General features: G+C 42.1%; 3 protein-coding genes across 5 annotated transcripts; 1 reads left to right on the top strand and 2 right to left on the bottom strand.

The window, feature by feature from the left end:
- Nucleotides 1-74: 74 nt before the first annotated feature.
- tnnt2d (troponin T2d, cardiac) lies at nucleotides 75-4578 on the top strand. 2 transcript variants are annotated; one of them, XM_047034768.1, is made up of 13 exons: nucleotides 75-229; nucleotides 966-1017; nucleotides 1134-1144; nucleotides 1238-1255; nucleotides 1336-1357; nucleotides 1473-1530; nucleotides 1638-1754; nucleotides 1857-1934; nucleotides 2263-2376; nucleotides 2506-2618; nucleotides 2804-2894; nucleotides 3133-3176; nucleotides 4389-4578. In XM_047034768.1, the coding sequence occupies exons 2-13, from the start codon at nucleotides 983-985 to the stop codon at nucleotides 4432-4434; spliced, it is 747 nt and encodes a 248-aa protein (XP_046890724.1). In that variant the 5' UTR covers nucleotides 75-229; nucleotides 966-982; the 3' UTR covers nucleotides 4435-4578. The 2 variants fall into 2 exon arrangements, with proteins under 2 accessions (XP_046890724.1, XP_046890725.1); XM_047034769.1 differs by lacking the exon at nucleotides 3133-3176 and adding an exon at nucleotides 3480-3517 and having other exon boundaries at nucleotides 80-229.
- A 95-nt stretch (nucleotides 4579-4673) lies between these two features.
- On the bottom strand, nucleotides 4674-13918 carry dnm1l (dynamin 1-like). Of its 2 annotated transcripts, XM_047034766.1 has the most exons (19): nucleotides 13618-13918; nucleotides 12283-12427; nucleotides 10893-10939; nucleotides 10107-10178; nucleotides 9877-9963; nucleotides 9521-9683; nucleotides 9310-9430; nucleotides 8970-9101; nucleotides 8647-8853; nucleotides 8093-8213; nucleotides 7793-7948; nucleotides 7415-7504; nucleotides 7198-7290; nucleotides 7056-7109; nucleotides 6787-6858; nucleotides 6112-6270; nucleotides 5919-6028; nucleotides 5633-5792; nucleotides 4674-5430 (listed from the first exon to the last, which is right to left on the bottom strand). In XM_047034766.1, exons 1-19 carry the CDS (start codon nucleotides 13717-13719, stop codon nucleotides 5374-5376), a joined length of 2148 nt encoding a protein of 715 aa, XP_046890722.1. In that variant the 5' UTR covers nucleotides 13720-13918; the 3' UTR covers nucleotides 4674-5373. The 2 variants fall into 2 exon arrangements, with proteins under 2 accessions (XP_046890722.1, XP_046890721.1); XM_047034765.1 differs by lacking the exon at nucleotides 6787-6858.
- Nucleotides 13919-14011: 93 nt separating this feature from the next.
- Nucleotides 14012-16216, bottom strand: dnajb9a (DnaJ heat shock protein family (Hsp40) member B9a). Its single transcript, XM_047034767.1, has 3 exons — nucleotides 16031-16216; nucleotides 15551-15779; nucleotides 14012-15431 (listed from the first exon to the last, which is right to left on the bottom strand). The coding sequence occupies exons 1-3, from the start codon at nucleotides 16112-16114 to the stop codon at nucleotides 14995-14997; spliced, it is 750 nt and encodes a 249-aa protein (XP_046890723.1). The 5' UTR covers nucleotides 16115-16216; the 3' UTR covers nucleotides 14012-14994.
- Nucleotides 16217-20403: the final 4187 nt, after the last annotated feature.

The raw sequence follows: 20403 nt of genomic DNA, 5'->3' as shown, positions 1-20403 counted from the left end.
AAAGAATCTGTGTGTGGAGGTGTGTGTGTGTGTGAGTGTATTGGGCTCCTTTGTCTAACCTTCTAACAATAGACGAAGGTCTCTTCCATGCTGACCAACCATAGGATGGTGAAGTCACATGAGTAGGAGGGCTCCACTGTGTAGACTTGATGCCCAAACTTGTTTGAATTCTGAACCCCCAGGAATTGGAGTGAGTCTCTTTGTTCTACTCTCTCAGTCTGGGTGTCAGGTAAGGAATTATGATTTTAAGAGACAGCACTACATGAAATAAATCAACCATATTTGCATGTTGCAGTGGGGTGATTGTAAATCGGTGAAATAATTTGCCTGTGTGTTAAAATACAATCTGGTTATTATATTGGTCTCTGTCTTCTAAAGTGAGATGTTGGTAGGTTGATCATTGAAATATAGATAATTGTGTTTTTAAGATATTACCAATTATATTTATATTTTACAAACAGCCCCTAAGATATAATAGGTAGATCTCCCATCTCTTTGATGAGACGTTATTTCTATTCAGTCTAAACTAAGGGATGGCAGGGTTGTCAAGTCTGTTGCTTCAGTTAAACTGGCCAGACCCGAGTGTAATGGACTGTCACTCATGTTGTACTGGACAGGTGGGGACTCTCAAAGATCATCACCTCTAAAGGAGTAACAATATCAAACTGTCCATGGAATCCATCATGTCAAGGCTTCTTTTCAGACTCTCATATGATACTTCAGAATTCTGAATGCGAGGCATACTTTGGCCACTCAGAATTATGCACACAGTCAGATTTGTGTTTTTGATCATAAACATTACTTATTTTATAAATATTTAAACATGCATTTAATATAAATTATATTATTTATACATCTCCGTAGAGACCTGTCATTCCATTAAACAATACAGATGATGTGATGTCGAGATTATCTCACCTGGGCAGAAAGACGTGGTGACATTTATTTTATGTATTACTTTTCAGGACTCCGATTACTAACAATGTCAGACACAGAGGAAACGGTGGAAGAGGTTCAGTGAGTAAAACCTTGTGTTTTGTTTGAATAATAGTCATAAAGATACAATTCTGCAAACATGTTCAACATTCCGTGTGTAATGGGGTCACTGTATTTTTTCCACTGCTTGGATGAAGGGAGGAAGAAGGTAAGAATGATGTTTCTTTCCTCTCATCATTCTAGAGCTCTAAATTAATATGATTTGAAATAATGTGTATATTTATACATTTTTCACATACAGCCCAGGAGGAGGTTACAGGTAATGGGTTTCATATAATTTTACTCACTAGAGGGTAACTGAGTCTATTTTGTAATATTTCTCTCTGTCTTTTATCACAGATGAGTCCAAGCCTAAACCAAAGTAGGTTATTACTGCACCTAAAGTAAAAATTATGTATATATATGTATATAAAAACATACTAAAAAAACACCCCAAAATGAATCTAAAATGTTCCCAATGTAACACCTTTCAACAGGTTTGTGCCAAACATCCAGCCACCAAAAATCCCAGATGGTGATAAAGTGGACTTCGATGTGAGTAGAATCACCTAAGACACACACACACAGACACACACACACAGACACACACACAAACACAGACACACAAATTATTGCTTCCTTATGGGACACTGTCACGGCAGGACATACACAGGAAGCGGCAGGAGAAGGACCTGTCTGAACTGCAGTGTCTGATCGAGGCCCACTTCCTTCAGAGGAAGAAGGAAGAAGAAGAGCTCATTGCCCTCGTCAACAGAATCGTGAGTGACTATATGAAGACACCCGTGCTTGTTCCTGTGATACACCAAAAATGATGGACACAAACAGGATGAAGATGAAACTGGTCTTGTCTATGTGTACAGGAGAAACGTCGTGCAGAGAGAGCTGATCAGCAGAGGGTCCGTGCAGAGAGAGAGAAGGAGAGGCAGGCCAGGCTCGCAGTAAGCCCCGATGACACAACTTCCACATAAGGACCAATTAATTCATTTTTATTTATAACCTTTATTTAACCAGATAAAAAGCCCATTGAGATCAAGACCTCTTTCACAAGGGTGACCTGGCCAAGAAAGGCAGCAGCGCAAGTCATAGTGGTCAAAACAGACAAACAACAATAACAAATCTAAAGAAGGAGAAAAATAAGCAAATAAGTGCAGAAGTTAACAATACAATATATATGTATATCATATCATAAATATGTATTTTACAATAGATCTCCCTCAGCAGGTTTTCCAATGATAAACTGTCTGTATTCTCCTCACCAATGTACAGGAAGAGAAAGAGAGGAAGGAGCAAGAGGAACATCGCAAGAAACATGATGACGATGCCAAGAAGAAGAAGGCTCTTACTAACATGACTCACCAGTATGGAGGCATTCAACAGAAGGTCAGTTGGCAAAACAGATAAAGAAGCTCATAAAAACACAATTTCAATATACTATTTAAAACCAACTAGTCATGTATGGAAGAAAGGTTTTGAGCTACAAATGATGCTTCCTCTTTACCTGACCTCTAGAGTGAGAACCGGAAGGGAGCCAAGAAACAGACAGAGCGGGAGAAGAAGAAGAAGCTCTTGGCTGAACGCAGGAAGCCTCTCAACATCGATCATCTCAACGAGGACAAACTGAAGTGAGATAGGACTTGTCATTTCATTTCCTGGCACAACACTGGCATCTGCTGTAGTCCTAAATCTACAGAAAAGCCTACTAGCATCTAGTACATCTCATAGTCTCATAAAAGTATATTTATTCTAACTTCTGAAGAAATGTGAATTGGAAAATGTAATACAAACCTGAATTTCTGTTTGTGTCTAGGGAGAAGGCTAGTGAGATGTGGCAGTGGATGATGGAGCTGGAAGCTGAGAAGTTTGACCTTAGCGAGAAACTCAAAAGACAGAAGTATGATGTAAGTGACATCATAGTATATTATGGGCAATACAATTGTTCTCTTTTGTTTTACAACCATAATCTCTTCCAGTCCTTGCCAGCAAGAAGTGGATTTGAACGAGTCGGGATGAGCCTCAGTTATTGTTGGATTTTAATATCATTAATTTAATTTGAAACTAGTGTCGTTCCAGTCCTCTCATCTCTGAATGGACCCTCAACCTCGTGCATGTACTTCTAAATGTGTGACTTGCTTTCAGATTACTATGCTTCAGACCAGAGTCAGTGATCAACAGCAGAAGACGTAAGTTTCGGGTGGTTACGAGGGAATGTCCCCTCAGCACCGTCTAGTCTCTCGTCTTAGCTTGTAGTCTCTTCTGAGACTGGGTGTTGCCTGCTGTCTACTGGCATGGTAATGTCACAGGTCAGGAAGGTCGTGCAGGCAGGGTAGTGGATGTGCTTCAGGTGAACTACAAGGTCAGCAGATCTTTAGGTTCATGGGCTCCTCCTCTCAATGGCAATGGATCCTACAGGACTCCTCAGTGATAAAAGGTGTGATCAAATGGTAAAGCTTGAAACGCTTAGCCAGGCTTATGTGTGTCCTCAGATTAACCAGCTTCTCGCTCGTGTCCAGGACCACCAGAGGTAAGTACTTAGAAGAACACTGAGACCTTTCCCTCTCGCTCCTAAAGGGACTGGACACTGGGCAGTAATTGGACCACGTCCTGTGCATGGTCATTTCTAATAAGGAATTGCCATCAACCCACTGTCCAGACCCTTTTTACTCACATGGTCCAAAACCAAACTGGAACAGGACAGATGTGATGTGCTAGGGGATTTTTTTGTCTCGTGTTCTTCATTGGTCACTTGTTCCTTCCATCCATACTTCCTTTTTCTTCATGCCATCCCTCACTTCTGAACCAGACATGGTCATGGTCAGGGTGAATAAAGTTTAAGAACTGTTTTCATGCAGAACAACTTTTATTTAATAAGACCAAATACAAACTTTGAAAGGAACTCAAACTAAAATCATGACCATCCCCATGTCTAATCACTCATCCATTTTTACTGTTCACATTACTCTGTCGTCTCCGTGTTCAATCTGTAAGTATGAATGTTTGTTTATTGGCATTTCATGTTGCATCTGGTCACTGCATGATTGGTAGCTTTCATGCTTATCAGATAGAAGCTTAAGTGGTCACAGGACACAGTGAGGGCAAATGTGGTGGGGTCTCAAAATGCAGCAAAAGAAAGAACATTCAACACAAATTCACACAAATAAATAAACACCCTGTTCTCCCAATCCAGCACATTTAGACCTTTCAGACATGGCAACAACACACATCCTGAAACCACACAAACATGAACACCTGAGTCATTTCTAGACGGAGGGCTGCACTTGCGTGACCCCCACTGGTAAAGCTGGCACACTACCTGGCTGCTAGCACCTGGCTGATGCAATATTAACTCTATCCTGCCCCCCCCCCCATCCCCCCCCCCCCCCCCATCCTTTTAGTGCCAAGGGTCGCGGCAAGGGCAAGATGGGAGGGCGGCTGAGGTAAAAGAGCTGCCCACTGGGCCGAAGTTGAACCCTGGGATCGGTCTGCGTATCTTGTGTGTTTCTGTCTTTGCTGTTCTGTATGACCATCTGTCAGACATAACTGTATCCATCACTGTACCAAAGTATCAATAAATTAATCACAACATCTGCCACAACGTCTTTCTATAGGGTTTAGATGATCTGAAATGTGACTACACAAATGCAGATCAGATGTTAGTACACCGGGATAAACAAATACAATAATTTCAATTCAGCAAAATGTTTACATATTTAGTGCATGGTGTACAGATGGACAACAATTTGACTTGTGTGTGTGTGTGTTGAAAAAAGGCTCTATTGCTAGGGTGTCAACAAGTAACCACTCCAGTGAAAAACTAAATGTACAAATGGTAAAATGCTGATCGCTTTGAAACTATTGCTAGCTTGTTACCCTATAATGAAGAAACAAGCTGTAAAATAGACATAAAAGGTAAATCCTCAAATGTAACACATAGTACAGGATGCAGAATCCAAAGCCATAGATTACAGATCAGGTAGATTTTTCATTTCTAGTTTTAATTTATATCTACATATAGAGACAAACATTCCTCTGTAAGCTCTACATTCACACTGCGTTGAGTCGTTTGTAGCAGTCTATTTACTGAATACATTATCAAGGATTTAGCGTCTACAATAGGAGCCTATGTATGTGTGTGTGTGTGTGTGTGTGCGTATATATATATATCACTGTAAGTGGTAGAGGCGTCGACTGATGTGCACTACCCTTCAAATGCAGGTGAAGTCCATGTAGTACATGAAAACTATATAATACGAGTGCATTTTCAAGTTGGCTGTCTCTGCTGCCCAGGGTGTCTGAGACAGAACAGGGATGAAGGGCTTGGCGAGAGGGGTGAGTCCATGTAGGAGGGAGAGGATTGGAGGTAGAGACCCAAGCCTCCTCTCACCACAGGTGAGTTTCTCTGATCTCTGCGATCACCTGGCTGGCTTTTTGCAATGCCTGGAGATGCAAAAAGAGGTAAATACAGGTCTACATAGTAACCCTGCATACATATTTGTAGTTATATTCAGCTATATAGATATATAGATATAGCTATGCACAAAGGTTAAATCTGTCACATGTTACACTGTTGTTTCACTCACTTAAATCAACGTTCACAAACCAGACTTCTAAAGAGTCCTATTCAACTCCCCTATGGTACCTTGAGCATGTCTGCTGCCTCGCTGCGGCGCTGGGCCATGTCCTCGGACTCTGTGAGAAGGTCATCCAGAAGGCCTGCCTTGTACAGCTGACCCACCAGCTCACTCTGCAGGCTGTCCTTCACGTGGTTCACCAAGAAGTGCATCACTGCCTTAGGTACACTACAGACAGAAGACAAAAAGAGAAGGGACATAGAAGGAAGGAGAAAGAGAAACAGGTCAGTAATGATCAGTAATAATGTTGGCAAGGTATATAGCCTGGCAGCATCAAACCGACCAGGTCCCTACCTGTCTTGGATGTTTTTCCGTACGATGAGGAAGTATGACTTGATGAGCCTCTCTATGACCTCACAGTCCCGTTGCTCTCGGGCTGACAGCTTCCTAGACACTGGGACAGGCTGTGTACCACACAAAAGAAACAACCATTCAAAACGCATGTTGTGCGCAGTGGTGTATTGTGGGTAGTGTAGTCTGTACGCACCACATCTAGCAGGTTGACAGCGTGGCCCCTCAGAGGACTGCCTTGCAGGGAAGACTGAGACTGGCTTCGGTCAGACATGCCATCCTCTCCCTTCTTCAGCATGCCTCTCCAGTTGCCAGTCCCGCCATCTCCCTGGTCTCCCTGCACCCCCCCTGCGCCCTGGGGAGGGACAGACACATACGTTTGCACACACGCAAACAACACAACGATGCAGTCAGTGTCGCTGATCCCGCTTGTCTGGATCACTCCCATGATGCAACACCAGGGTCTGTTACAAGATGCATGTACAGTGGAGGGCCACTGGCACACAGACACCATTCCAGAAGGTTCTATATCTCAAGCATAGGGACAAAATCATGCAGTGGTGAAGTACAGGGGGAAATGTTCAGTGCAGTCACAGCGTTAAAGGTTACCCTCGGTCAGGGTGTCAGGGTACACGAGAAGGGCTCTGAGGAGGTCCTTTCTCGAAGAGTTAGTTGTGGGCCGTAAAAAAGGGAGGAATCTTACTGTCACTTAAGGTCTCACTGTGAGAGGTTGACAGAGAGTATTACAGGATGGGTGTTTGGAGAGTGGGGGAGGAGGTTGTGGGTAAGGCTTAAGTGGGATGTTTGGGGTGGATGGGGGGTGTCATGCCATCAGACCAGCAGGCAGGGACGAAGGGAGAGGTGGACACACCTTGGGTCCCTCGCCCTCATTGGTGACAAGCTCAGTGGGGGAGAGAGTCTGCCCACCTGGGCCTTTAAGGGACTGAGAGTGAAGTAAAGAAGGAGCGAGAAAGAGAGAGAGAGAAAGAGAAAAGAACCAAGGAGAATAGAAGACTAGAAATCTTAAAGCAGAAAGTGGGCTAAAGTGTTTGGCTCAAGAGTAGAGAAAACTATTGAAAGGAAAAAAGTGTAAACTGTAGCCATGCTAGCTGGCTTGGTGTTTGTGTCGCTGCACTGTACCTTATCTCTGGGGACGGAGGAGGGCAGCTCTCTCATCCTGTTGCGTCTCTGCTCCTGTAAGACCATATTAATCATCATCAATACAGGAACTACTTTGCCTTTTTCAATGGCATATACACCTTGTGAACACTCCTTTTTTTACCTCTATGTTGTTGTTCATGAGGCCACAGGCATCAGCAAAGTCAGGGTGCTTGGTATTGATGTAGGCCAGCTCAATGGCAACCAGGTTGTGGACCTAAGAGGAGGATAAGCATGAGATGAAGACGGCAAATACACGAGTCCACCAGACAAGATAATTCAGGTATTCCTACTGAACGTGTATGATGAGGAGGAGGGGTAGGTAATAAAGGATGCCTCACCATCTCATTGGTGACAGGTAGTCTTTTCCTGAGGAGGGAGGTGACCACTTCTACAATGGCGTCGTGGAGCTTGGGAAACCTCAACAGCTCCTGGGGGGGGGGGAGCATTTGATGATGCCAAATCTGATGTGCGTATGTGGTATTTCAGTGTTGTTCCTGTCTATGTGTGTGCGTATGTGTGTACGCATGGAGTCAGGTGGCTGAGTGGTTAGTGAATCAGGCTATTAATCAGAAGGTTGCTGGTTCAATTCCCGGCCATGCAAAATGACATTGTGTCCTTGGGAAAGGCACCCTACTTGCCTCGGGGGAATTCCCTGTACTTACTGTAAGTTGCTCTGGATAAGAGCGTCTGCTAAATGACTAAATGTAAGTGTGTACCTGTGTGCTGTAGTTGCTGCAGTGCTGGATGATTCTCTGCATCTCCTCGTGGACCAGCTCCACACAGCGCAGGCTGGGCTCCTCCAGGCGCTTCACCTGCCTCTTCACCAGCAGCTCAAATGACACCTCAGGCACAAACAGGGCAGGCCTCGGGCCCTACACACACACACACACAAATTCATCAGAACTACATTACCCACAATTCTCTCTGGTTGTCTCAAGCCACAAGGATACTGATGCCAAAAAAAACTGTGCAATGGAAGAATGAGAGCGTGGTATGAGCAGAGTGACATGACGTACCGTGGCATTTCTGATAGCTGTGAGGACATCTATAGTCGTCAGACCCCCCAGTGGATCCACAGACTCCAGTGTGCGACCAAATGTCTCATGGAATATATAACAGATTCGTGCTCCACCACAACTGCAAGAAAAATTACATTTTTACATTTACATTTATTCATTTAGCAGACGCTGTTATCCACTTCTAAGAGAGAGCTTTACAAAAGTGCATCGGTCAATGATCATAAATGAGATAGCCCCAAAAACATTGTGGGTAACCAAAACATTAAGCATACATACATAAGCAAATAAGTGCCAATAGGAAGAAACATAGGAACATGTAGTTAACCAATTACAAATTAAACAACCTGAACCTCAAGGGGTGCTCAACTTACACTGTTGTACACAGGCTAAAACCATGAAGGGGGGGGGGAAAAACATTTGTCCAACAACAAGGTCACCATTCTGACAGTTATTGAATAATTGATAAAAACACAGCCCTCTAGTGTTGAGTGTTGGAGATGCAGGTGAGCAAACGTTTAAAGGCAAGGGGGAAGGAGGAGGGTGTTACTCACAGTTCAGCTGTCTCAATGTACTTGGCCGTCCCCTCTATGGTGTGGCAGTACTCGGCGGCGAACTTAGTAATGAGCTGAAGCAGCGTTGAGCTTTTGTCGTCTACGGGCTCACCGTAGCTGCTGAGGAGGGACTGGTACTGGGCAGCCAGCACGTTGATACGCGTCTTCAGCTCGGGAAGGCAGTCTCTGATGTGGTGCATCAGCAGCCTGGCAGACAGGGAGGGAGTTTAAGGCTACTTCTTGTCGGTATCTACAGTGATTAAACCCGACGTTAGTGAGGATTACCACCCTTGGATGAATGGTACAGGAATCTGGCGCCATACCTGTTCAGTGTTCTGGCTAGGTATTTGGTTCCGTTTCTGTTGGCGAGTGAGGGGTACTTCTTCTGTAGGAAGGCATATTCATCACGAATGGCGTCTGATACTTGTTTCTTATTGTTGATATCTAGCTGGCTCCTGGAACGGAACGGAAAAAATTGTGTATTGTAGGGGTGGGGGGAAAAAATAGATTCCCTTGAATCGCGATTCAGTCTTGTAGTGATTCACGCGATTCACAATGTAAAAAATTCTATCCAATTCTAGGTATATACGTATATTGATTTGAATTAGTGTGTGTAATTTCATTTCAGATGTGTGGATTGAGAAAAAATAAACTATTACCAACCTGCTCACTACTCCAATAAGGCCCAGTTTGACAGGGATGACCCTGCCCATCAGTACGTCCATAGCATCAGTGCCAGCATCCATGAGGTCCAGCTTGGTTACCACAGCCAACGTCCTTCTGCCTACACACACACGAAAATATGAACCATTTTACTGTGAAAGAAAAACTAAAAGAGCATAAACAGAGAACATCAACACGGGGAGTGCCTCACCGTCTGGGTCGACATCTCGTGCCACTTTGAGCGCCTCAGAGGTAGCCATGTCTGTGTTGGCTGCGGTCACAGCCAGGATGATGGAGTTGGGGTTGGAGATGTGCTTCAGGATCAGCTCTCTGATCTGCAGCTCGATGTCTTTGGGCTGGTCTCCCACTGGTACCTGGGTTAGCATATGCACACACAAACATTGATGTACTCTCCCACCTCCTGTCATTTCACACCAATGTCTTCAAATGCATAGGTATTCATAGTACATTCACTATTAACCTGCCCAACAAAAATGTAGGGCCAGTACGATTTTAAAATTGTAATTGCCAGACACGTCCTTTTGAAAGTTATTGTTTGCAGTTTACCTTTGTGATGCCTGGCAGATCCACCAATGTGAGGTTGACAACGTGAGGTGAAAAGATTTTCAGGTGAATGGGCTCATCGCTGATTCCCTGCGAGTTACAGACAAATTTAAAATAAAATCACACTTGACAACCCACATACACCAGTTTACTTCTTCTTTTTTATCTGAACTGGCATGAAATTGTATTTAAACTTTTGCTTTTGCTTTAACATAGGAGAAAGACTGACGCACCTTGTTACTGCCAGATACTCTTTCCGTTTCAGTCACAATCTCTTGCCTGATTTCATCAAAGTCTGTGTAGATCTGAATACAGAGGGTGTAAAGAGTACACACACTGCTTTAACATCGGGAACACCATCTAGGAGCTGTTTTATAAGTACATTACAAATGAGTAAGATAGTTAAAGTTTAGACTAACATACTTTAAGTTGGACAATGCACATTTTCTGAACTCTTATCTCAACAAAAATATATTCCTTTATTAATGACAGCATCAAATCTGTTGTAGTAGCCTGCATGACAAAGGCATGTCTGTAGAAAGATGAAAGGGGTTATGTATCAGAGATCAACACATTCTATTCAACTGTTGTATTCCCCCTAGACATTATCCCTACTTCCTTGAGTGTTTTTTAAGCTTGGGAGAGGATGTGTGCCTCATCTGATTTGTGTTACTTTACTGCCAGGCAAATTCCACATCATGACACAATGACATCCCCGTTCTTATTGATCCTAGAGAATTGATACATGGCTGATTGTTTGGCCTATATTTGGATAAGCTCATTAAATATTTAAGTGAAGTCATACAGTTTGCAGGGAAAAGTAACTCTACAGCGTTAACCATTGAAATGAGAAGTGCCTTTACATCCCCATGCTAGCTGAAACAATACAAGGGCTGATCCTTGACCTATGATCAGTGACCTATGCTCTTTTGTAAAGCTCTCTCTTGGAAGTCGCTTTGGATAAAAGCGTTGGCTAAATGCATAAATGTAAATGTAAGGGCTGAAACTATGTAACCTACCTTGTTTTTCGTATGTAAAAACTTCCCCCATTCCTCTCCATCAATGCCTAAGGGAAACATATAACAGATGGCAGTTAGTGTCAGTCCCTGCCTGTTTGGCAGTTGTGATATGGGGCTGTCCTCTTGAGACCCACTATCATTATGTTGAACGTCTCAGGAGATGAGATCACTGCATGGGGGCTCAGCTGGAAAGGGAATATATTTCCAAGCCAGCATCCCACAGCACAGGACCAGAGATTTAAACAAACAAATAAGGAATAAACTTGCTTTTGGACAACAGCAAAAGAATCATTGGCTGTTGAACATAATAAATAATCAGAGAGCACTTGTTCATAACATTGATGGGCTATTGATCCTAATACAAAACAGTGAGGCCTATTTTTTATTAAGTCAACCAGTAATATGGAAACCATATCAACAGAGTGGGGGCTATTAGTTAGCTAGAGGATGCTACATGAAGACATTTAGGAGGTGTTTGTTTGCACGTCTAAATGAATAGAGGTTGTCTTCCCATGCGCTAAGAGTTGCGCTTAAGCCAAGACAGACAGCTTAAAAACTTTGTCTGAAACAACTGAATCAGAGACACAGAACTTACAAGAGTGGTGTGAGCTAAACAAATGCAGTTGAAATAGAGGCAAAGAAAACAACAAAGCCAGGCTTGGTGGCTGGATGGGGGTGAAAGGGCAGAAGAGAAGCTACTAAACAAACACACTGGCTAAAGCAAGTAACAAGGAAAAGGAGACCTTTATAAAGGCGACCATTTTTCCAGGTATTCGAGTCTGCGGTTAGAGAGAGATAAGAGGAAAAAAGGGGGTTAGACTAGCTGCAGAAGAGGCTGCGGAGGCAGTCTTTTTCTCATGATCGCATTTATCCCAGGGCGCAGGCTTCGGAAGATGTGCATATCTTTCTCATGAAAACCTTAACAAGGTGTTTCATTTTGACTTTCTATTTGGAGATACCGGTTAGGGAATATCTGTCACAGTCCCATGAAAGCACCTTGACAGCTCTCTTGTACAGTTCTGTAAAGACCTCTGCTGCATAGGCGACCACTGCAGTAGAGTGACACCAAACTCAGAATTGGCCAAGCTAACATGGAGCTTCTTTATTGTCTTCCTGAATCATGCAGTGTGACACTCTGGTGCCAATGACATAACCCAATCTGACGCTGCCTGGCAACAGTTCTAAAAAAGACAAGCACACACAATACAAACAACTGTGTCTTGAACAGACACAACAACAACACAGTCACACTTCCTGGTGCACATTTAGAGTCATCCAAGGTCAGACAGGAGAGACAGTTTTCTCCTCCTCCTCCTCCTCCTACACACACACACCAAGTGAAAATGAGTGACTTGGTTAGTTTTAAAAGTGAAGTTGTGTTTGGCAGTACCGTTTTCCTCGTTGCTCTTCCGCCGATCCTCTGGGTCTACGTGAACCAGCTGGAGGATTAAGGGCCGCCTGGTGACGATGCCTGTGCCACGAGGCAATAGATCTCTGCCAACTAGGCTCTCTAACACCGAACTCTTGCCACTGCTCTGTAAACACACAGTATCATCACTTCATTGACCAGAACCTTTTGTGAATTCGAAATGACGATTCACTTCTACAGTCTAAGTCCCATATGCTACTGTCTAACTTTGTCTCCCTAAGTAGGGTGTCCTGGACTTTGATTCAATAAAAGATGCACGAAGATGAGCTTGTATGTAGAACTGATTTGTTTTTAACCAGATTCACCTGTGGTAAATTTAGACCTGACAGAGCAATGTAATGATCTAATCAGCTCATAGATCTTGATGTAAGTAACCATGATATCAAATTAACCCCCCTTTGTGTCTTTGTTTTGACAACACACTCATAAGGAGACATACTCTGCACTAGAACACAGGATGGAAATCTGGGCAGTCGTTAAGGCTGCCAAAAGGCTGAGACATGCACATCCTCTTAGCAGACCAGTAAAAGTAAACATCCCTGGAAGAGAATCCTGCTGTAAACCAATTAGGCTCAATTGAAAACTATTCTGATTATATGATTCTGTACTGCATTCACACACCATGATAAATAACGTAAGAATTGTTTGTAAACTACTGTACATGTACTAGGAAAGGTCAGATTGTTTAGGTTTCTTGATGACTGATGTCACACAATTGCTGTTAGGTTATTAGCCAAAGCAACAATTTTCTGTAAAGCAATTTAACTTTGGCAAGACTAACTAGTCTAGAATTATACACTTTGTGAGTACCAGAAATAGATGTGAAACACAAGTCTAGTACTAGTAGCAAAGCTACCTCGCTAGTGCTAGCGTTAATGACAAGGGTAGAAGGGCTCATCTAATCAGAATAACTACTTAAATTAGCAAACGTACAAGACTCATTGCTTATTGATAATAAAATACGAGACTGCTCGCTTGACAGTAAAGGCTATCTTAAAGGTGAAACAGAATTCCCCTTCCTTGTCTGCAAGCATGCATTCAAATAGGCTAATATTTGCTACCGCGTTAGCCAACTAGCTTGTCTACAATATATCCATGTTAGCTGGCATATTAGAAAGATTAACAATTATCGAGTAAAAACGCAAACTCTCAGATAATTACGCCTTTGTGGGGCACCTCAAAAAACTAATAAACTAGCGTTAGTTAGTGACCTGCAAGTGCTTGTATCCTAAGTTCTGTAGCTAGATGTCAGTGTTAAGGTTGCTAGCTACCCACACTGTGGCTGGCTATTCTTACCTGTGTTCCAACAACAGCAATTTGTGGTAGCTGGATAATATCCGCACCGACTGTATTAAACACATCTTGTAATTTATTTATGACGGGTATAAGGGCTTCCATTGCTCTTAAAATTAGCTGACTGTCTAAATGAATCGGACTAACAATTCAGTAAGACTGCTACAGCGACAAAGTCATCCAATGTCCCACCCTCATGCAACCCGGGCCCAAAAAACAACTGCGCACAAACTAATTCAGCGGTGCACTCTGGGAATTTGAGTATTTGCAATGGCAAACCTAAACGGACAGCAAGTCATTTGTTCCGGAAACCAACTACATTTGCAAACGCTTACTCTCTCACCGTAAAGAATCCTCAACACAAGGAGAAACACATTAGATAATTTCTCATCAGTAAAAGATAGCTTTTTACTTATTATTTTACATTCTTTGATAATAATACCAAAATAAAACATGCCAATAGGAGGATTCATATTATAAAAGTGCTTTAACAACTGAAGATATTCTCCACAATTGACAATGTGGAAAACTTGGGGTGGCAGACATACAATATTGCACAACAAATCTGGAAAACTTAAACCTCTCTATTCTACATGAAAAATAAGGTAACGGGTGATATGCTAGCTAAAACCAAACATCAGCAAACTATCATTATTACTCTGCTGGACTAAATGTTGCTTAATAAGTGCTAATTGCTTTGTTCCCTTTTTAAGACTACATTTTCTTCTATATACTTTTGACTATGAGTGGTGGGCAAAACCAGCATAATATACTGTCCTTTTGTTAACATCAAAATAGGGGGTTCAACTAGGGCCTAGCTAAGCTATATGTTCTGACCGGACAATTTTGCTGACAAAGTTGCACCTTTTAAACAACACAAGCGAAACTGACCCAGTGTTTTTGTGGCCCACCTCTTTTTGTTTACACCATGGCAAGATTTACAATAGGGTTTGGCTTAACAAACTAGAGAGAATACTAACCAAAATGTAGAATGTAAAAGACAAAATGTTCTCATTTGAAGGTGCTTATGGCATTACCAGATTAGATTTGGGAGGAACTTACTAACTAAAGGCTAATTAGTATTTATCAGGGGTTTAGATGTAAATGTGAAGGGGTCTGGCACAGATTAACAATTAATATAGCTTTAAATGTCTGCACACTATAAACAGACCTATCGTTCCAACTCAGACCTATAGTTTATGTAAACTGAGAAAGATGTTTTACAGATCAGTGCTATAGTGTTGAAAAGTATCTGGTTAGTCTTGACTAACACTCATATCACAGCATTAAAACTAAGTTGTATCCAGGCAACAGGTGCCTTTGCAGTTGCAGTGTGCTGTGGTAGGTCACATTAACACTAGAAGGCTTTCCTTTGCTTTATTAAGACCCAGTGCAGTCAGTATATGTAGTCACCATATTCCCTCTACGTTGTGTAACCGTTCTACAGTGCTGTTTTGCAGTCCCTTGAAACGTACTGTCAGTCCGCTTGTGGTGCTGGTCAAAAGTGAACAACTTTTCCATGTTGTCAAACACGTCATCAAAAACAGCACCAGCGCCAAAGCTTCCTTGAAAGTTCCTCTTGTGCCTAGCGTGGGCCTCCTGGTGGGACCGAAGGTGCTCCTCAAAGTGTCTCTTATGCCGGGAATGTCTATTCTGACTGTGGATATCAAAGTCCTTGAACATGTTGTCAAAATTAAAGTTAAAGTGTTGGTGGAAATGTTGCCCCTTTCCACCTTCAGTGCCCTCATTAAATATCGCACTGTGTCCAAACTGGTCGTATTCTTGTCTCTTCGCCTCATCCGACAATGTCTCATATGCTGTTGAAAGAAGAAAATTGAATTTGCTTTTAGACAACAGTCTTAAACTTCTCAGGCATAGTTACAATGTTTTAAAACTTGCAGCAACATTTAAACATCCATGGTCCAACTTCCCTTACCCTCTGCAATTTCTCTGAACTTCGTCTCAGCGTCTGGGCTTTTGTTCCTGTCAGGGTGATACTTCATAGCCAGCCTGTGAAATGCCTTTTTTATCTGACGTTCAATGGCATCTCTGGGCACTCCCAAAATTTCATAGTAGTCCTTTTTGGCAAGTATCAGTTCTGTTATCATCAGGACGCACACTGCAAACGTAAGCGCTGATTGTGCAGTTGCCATTATCCTCCCGTACTGTAGGAATAGCGTTAGCACTTTAAAAGGAAGACCGTACTACAAGGGATGATCACTTTCATTGCTTTTCTGCTGTATAGCTAGCTACCATTCATTTATAGAATACAAATGTGAAACTGCATACATAGACATCAATATCACACAGAGGACTGTTGTGTGATGACTTTTGAGATAGCTCACTAGCTAACTAGCCGAGCTAGCTAACAACAAACCAGAGAATTGTGTTACCTTTGCCTACACATAGAATTTACCTTTGTACATCTGCACACAACGAAGGCACTGTTTTCCGCCAATTGTTCAGCTGCGTAGCTAACATGAAAAACAGTAGCAAACATTAATGTTTAGGAAGTAGGTAGCTAGCAACCAAGTCAAAACACATAGCTCCTAGTGAAGAGATTGATACTACTAGGCTAGCTACCTAGTTATCTAACCACAAAACGAAACAACACCACGATTCGCAAAACGATTGGTCGGCTGCTTATCACATGGCTCCGCAGTCGAACTTACCTCTCGCGGGCTTCTGTGCACAGAAACTGGCAACCCCAACCTACCCCAGTTTTGAAATTAAATTCACGTTAATTAAGCACGATGGAGTTTAACGCCTACTCGTAAATCATTGACGGGCAATGTCTCTCCACCCCGAACCTTCTGGAATATACTATAGTGTTTGTAGAGCTAGCATGTTGGCTCTTTCCTGCGCAAAGAATCCAAACATAAAAACATGCAGAACACACTGCATGTGTGTTTGTGTGTGTGCGTTTGTGTGTGGTGTGTGCATGCGTGTGTGCGTGTTGATCCGGCCACTCCGTGCACGCTACTTGCACGGAACATAGTTTTTTTCTTTTTCTCATCCAGTAGGCTATCTTGATGAACTAGCTCCCGACAAATCTGAAATATTTTTACTAGGAATCTAACATAATGGAACCTGTGTCAGCATTTAAATGCGGCAGGTGTAGCCTATGTATGGCTCAGACCCCAAGGAAGTGCAGTGTTGACTGTTCGTGACAAATAAATATATAGCCTATATACGTTATATAATTGAAGAGCAAGCAACCAGTCACTCTGAAATATAAGCCTGGCACGGGAACTGCAATATTGGTAGGCTACTAATGATGTCTGATTGTAAGCTACGGCCTATAGATCAAGCAGAGCAATTGTCTGCAAATCAAGAGGCACTCGGTTGAAATCGTTTTCTCTGTATAAAAGCGTACTGATACATTATAAGCTACATTACAAACTATAGTAGGCTAAAGATATTAACTCATTAATTCTATAACTTCAATAGCTAGGCTATACATTCAGTGTGTATACATAATCATCATCTTTTCTACGTTGGTCTGGCACTCTGAGTGTACTATGAGTGTGGGGAGGCTCTCTGTCCCAACATGCTTCAGGCTCATCTGTGCTGTGGCATAAGGAAACATTGTTCCCTAGAAACCCTCACACAGCCCCCCCCCAAATCCTGTCTCCCCTCTTCTCCCTCCACCTTGCAACTATGAGCCGCCAATCTTAAGTGTACATTTGGATACGATTATGTAATGTTCCCATGAAGCAAAGCAGCCTAATGGGTCGACTGGCTTTGGTGCCAGTTCTCCTGGAAGTCATCTTAGATTCTGGTTGCCAGGAAAAAAAACAGGGGCTTGTTATTGTTTTATTATGCTCAGTTTACAAGGAGAGAGAAACCTGTGATGCAAAGTTTGTCTAAAGAAAGCAATGTCTTTGCTTTGGTGCTGCTCAGTGAGAGCATTCAAGACTGTCAAAGGTAACGTGAAAAACTGCTATTCCTTCACTGTGCCAAGATAATTTAGAGGTACTTATATATGCTACTGTCCAGTCATCTGACTGTCAATTGTGCAATAATGATTGGATCCCTTTAAAAAAAACATAGTTAGTCCATCCATTCCAATTACGTTGCTTAGCAGAGTTCTATATACAAATGTACATGTCTATTTCGTCATTGGGTCTTGTCCATAATACAGTCATTCATTTCTATGGAGGGCTGTAAAAAAAAAAAGCAATCTTTTCCCTTGATAGACTCAGAGAGGCAGTGTCAACAGAGCAAGGAGAGGAGGAGATGTTAGAGGGAGTGAAAGGACTGCTTATAGCTAAGGCGCTGTGGCCCCACATCGTGACGAAGGTGAGTGATTAGTCTGAACATTGAGCCACAGGAGGGGCATTAATGGACACACAGCTGACACAGATATCAAGATTCCCTCTGCTGGCGGGAATGATAAAAGATGTATATGAAGTTATTTAAAATTATGAATGTCATTGTAACAGTATAAAAGAATCCTTACATACAATAACAATATAGACAACATGTCCTTTTTCTATTTGTTAGAGTATCTTAAGTGTAAAAAGTATTGCCATACAAAAAGTGCCTTTCATGACTTCATGATGCAAAAAGTCTTTTATAAACCTAATATAAAATTATGAATGTATTGGTTATCTAGTTCTTTATATAGTTATTTATTTATAAGAAATGTGTTCCATGAACGTTCTTAGTAAAGTCTGTATGCACATGGCCACATGATACTAATTTAGGGAAGGACATTCCTATTTCAGATGTGAAGGGGGTACCTTAAGTGTCTTATATTTAAAACTCAGGACAGGTATTTAAAGATGTCATAAATTACCTATATCTTGTTTGTCATTCAGTCTGTCTCTCCCTACCTGCCAGCCTGGTACAGTTGATCCACTGAACCCTCTAATCCAATACAACTTTTTAAGTTGACGATTTACATGATTTAAACTACACCTACTTCCTCAAAAAATTGATTGAAGTGTATGCATTAGGGGGTGCATTTTAGCATGTGAGTGTGTGTGCGTGTGTTCTTGCCTGCACAGTAAACAGTGTCCACACACCCACTGTAACAGTCGCCTCAGCACTTTTCCAAGAGCTAGAAATGTGTCACCCTAAAGAAAAGGACTCCTTGTTGATTCCATAAAACTGCAAGAGTCAGCAGAATTCCAACAAGTTTCCTTGCCATGAATCATATGTAGATGTATTGACGAGTTAGGATGGAAGACAGAAGTCCTATGTATACTTATTTTAGTCTGAAACAGATGAGTTATGTGATGACTATAGTACCTGTCACCCCCTGGTCAATAGAGAAATGACACATGAAGTGTAAATTGTTGAAACACTAAGTAACCCTTATTAACGCTAAGCACAAAAAAGAATTGATCTTTGTTAGGTTTGGTCAGACAATAACTACTTTAGTGTGGAGCTACATTTTTACAGAAATGTGTTGGTAGAAAAGTATATTCATGACATTTCCTATTGCATAGTTGATTTTGTGAGTCATCTAACCACAATGGCCACATATACAATCCATTTACAGTTGAGTCCTGTCCAGTTTATGAAAACATTACTTGTCTTGTTCCAAACTACTCACTGGAGACTTAGAACGAAGGGTCCTTACAAACATAAATCCAGACACTCAACACTTTTAACAACCGCAGTAAACATGTCGCCTACCTGCACTGTGTTCTGGCCTTAATATGGCCTAGGCCTTGAACAAAGACAGAGTGTCTACATTTTCTGCCTAATAAACTACCAGGTATTTAATAGAGCTGATATGATCACTTGTGCAAAAAAATAATAGTGTTACTCAGTTGGAGGACATAGTGTTATTGTTGAGAACAATATTTACACCTTGGGATAGACCATTCAGGAAGAGTCACCCAGGTTTAAAACCGTTACACACCTTTCCTCAAACCAAAGTTAGTGGTCCTCTTCCATTTCATATTTCTCGCTCATACAAATACAACACATACAAGTGCAAACACACAGGGTAAATGCTTTCTGGGTTTGCCAGAAAGTCAGGAAGCCATTAGGAGGAGTAAAGGTAGGACATTTTATCACACAATCAACCAACCTGCCATAGCTTTGCAACTACATATGACTGTGTGAATGGATGAGTGTTTAGGGTCCGGGACCAGGAAGTGGCACTAGGCCTGTATTACACACATGGTAAATCCCCGTTAGTAGGTCAGCGGACAGGCCCACTATCATGTGTGCATGGGTGGAGGGGCACCATATAGGGGGTAAAAGTTATGACAATTCTAAGGGCCCCTGACTGACAGTGGCCCCAAAAAATGAAAAACTAATAGAAATGATAAACTTTCTTCATGGGGCCCAAAATTTCTGGCTGCGCCCCTGCATGGGTGTGTAAGTGTTCTGTCACTATGTATGTATGTGCATTTGTGTGTGTCACAAGGATGTATCACCTTGGACACATCTGTTCTGTCAAAAAAATGTAATGACTGAGTTACATCATTACTGTTACAGTAATGTTAATGTTAAATAGTGTGGCCGCAGTTGTTAAGACTGGAGTTATTTTGCTACTTTAAAAGGTGGGTTTTCGGCATTGCATTTTCTTCATCATACATCTAACTTATCTAATAACAGACCTGTACAGGGCAGCACTGCATTGTGTGGTATTGTCGACTGTGCTTTGATGTTAAAATCTCAAGACTTACCAGGGCCTTGAAATACTGGCAAAAGGATGCCCAGACTACCTTTTCAACACCCCCCCCCTCCCTCGCTCTCTCTTTATTCCTTTCGACCTCCCTCTTTTGCTCTCCAACTGCTAAAATTCTCCTGAGTTTGAATAAAGCT

The sequence above is a fragment of the Hypomesus transpacificus genome, chromosome 14 (assembly GCF_021917145.1).
Source record: "Hypomesus transpacificus isolate Combined female chromosome 14, fHypTra1, whole genome shotgun sequence".
NCBI classification, from domain to species: Eukaryota; Metazoa; Chordata; class Actinopteri; order Osmeriformes; family Osmeridae; genus Hypomesus; species Hypomesus transpacificus.
This window is presented reverse-complemented; position numbering and strand designations above follow the sequence as displayed.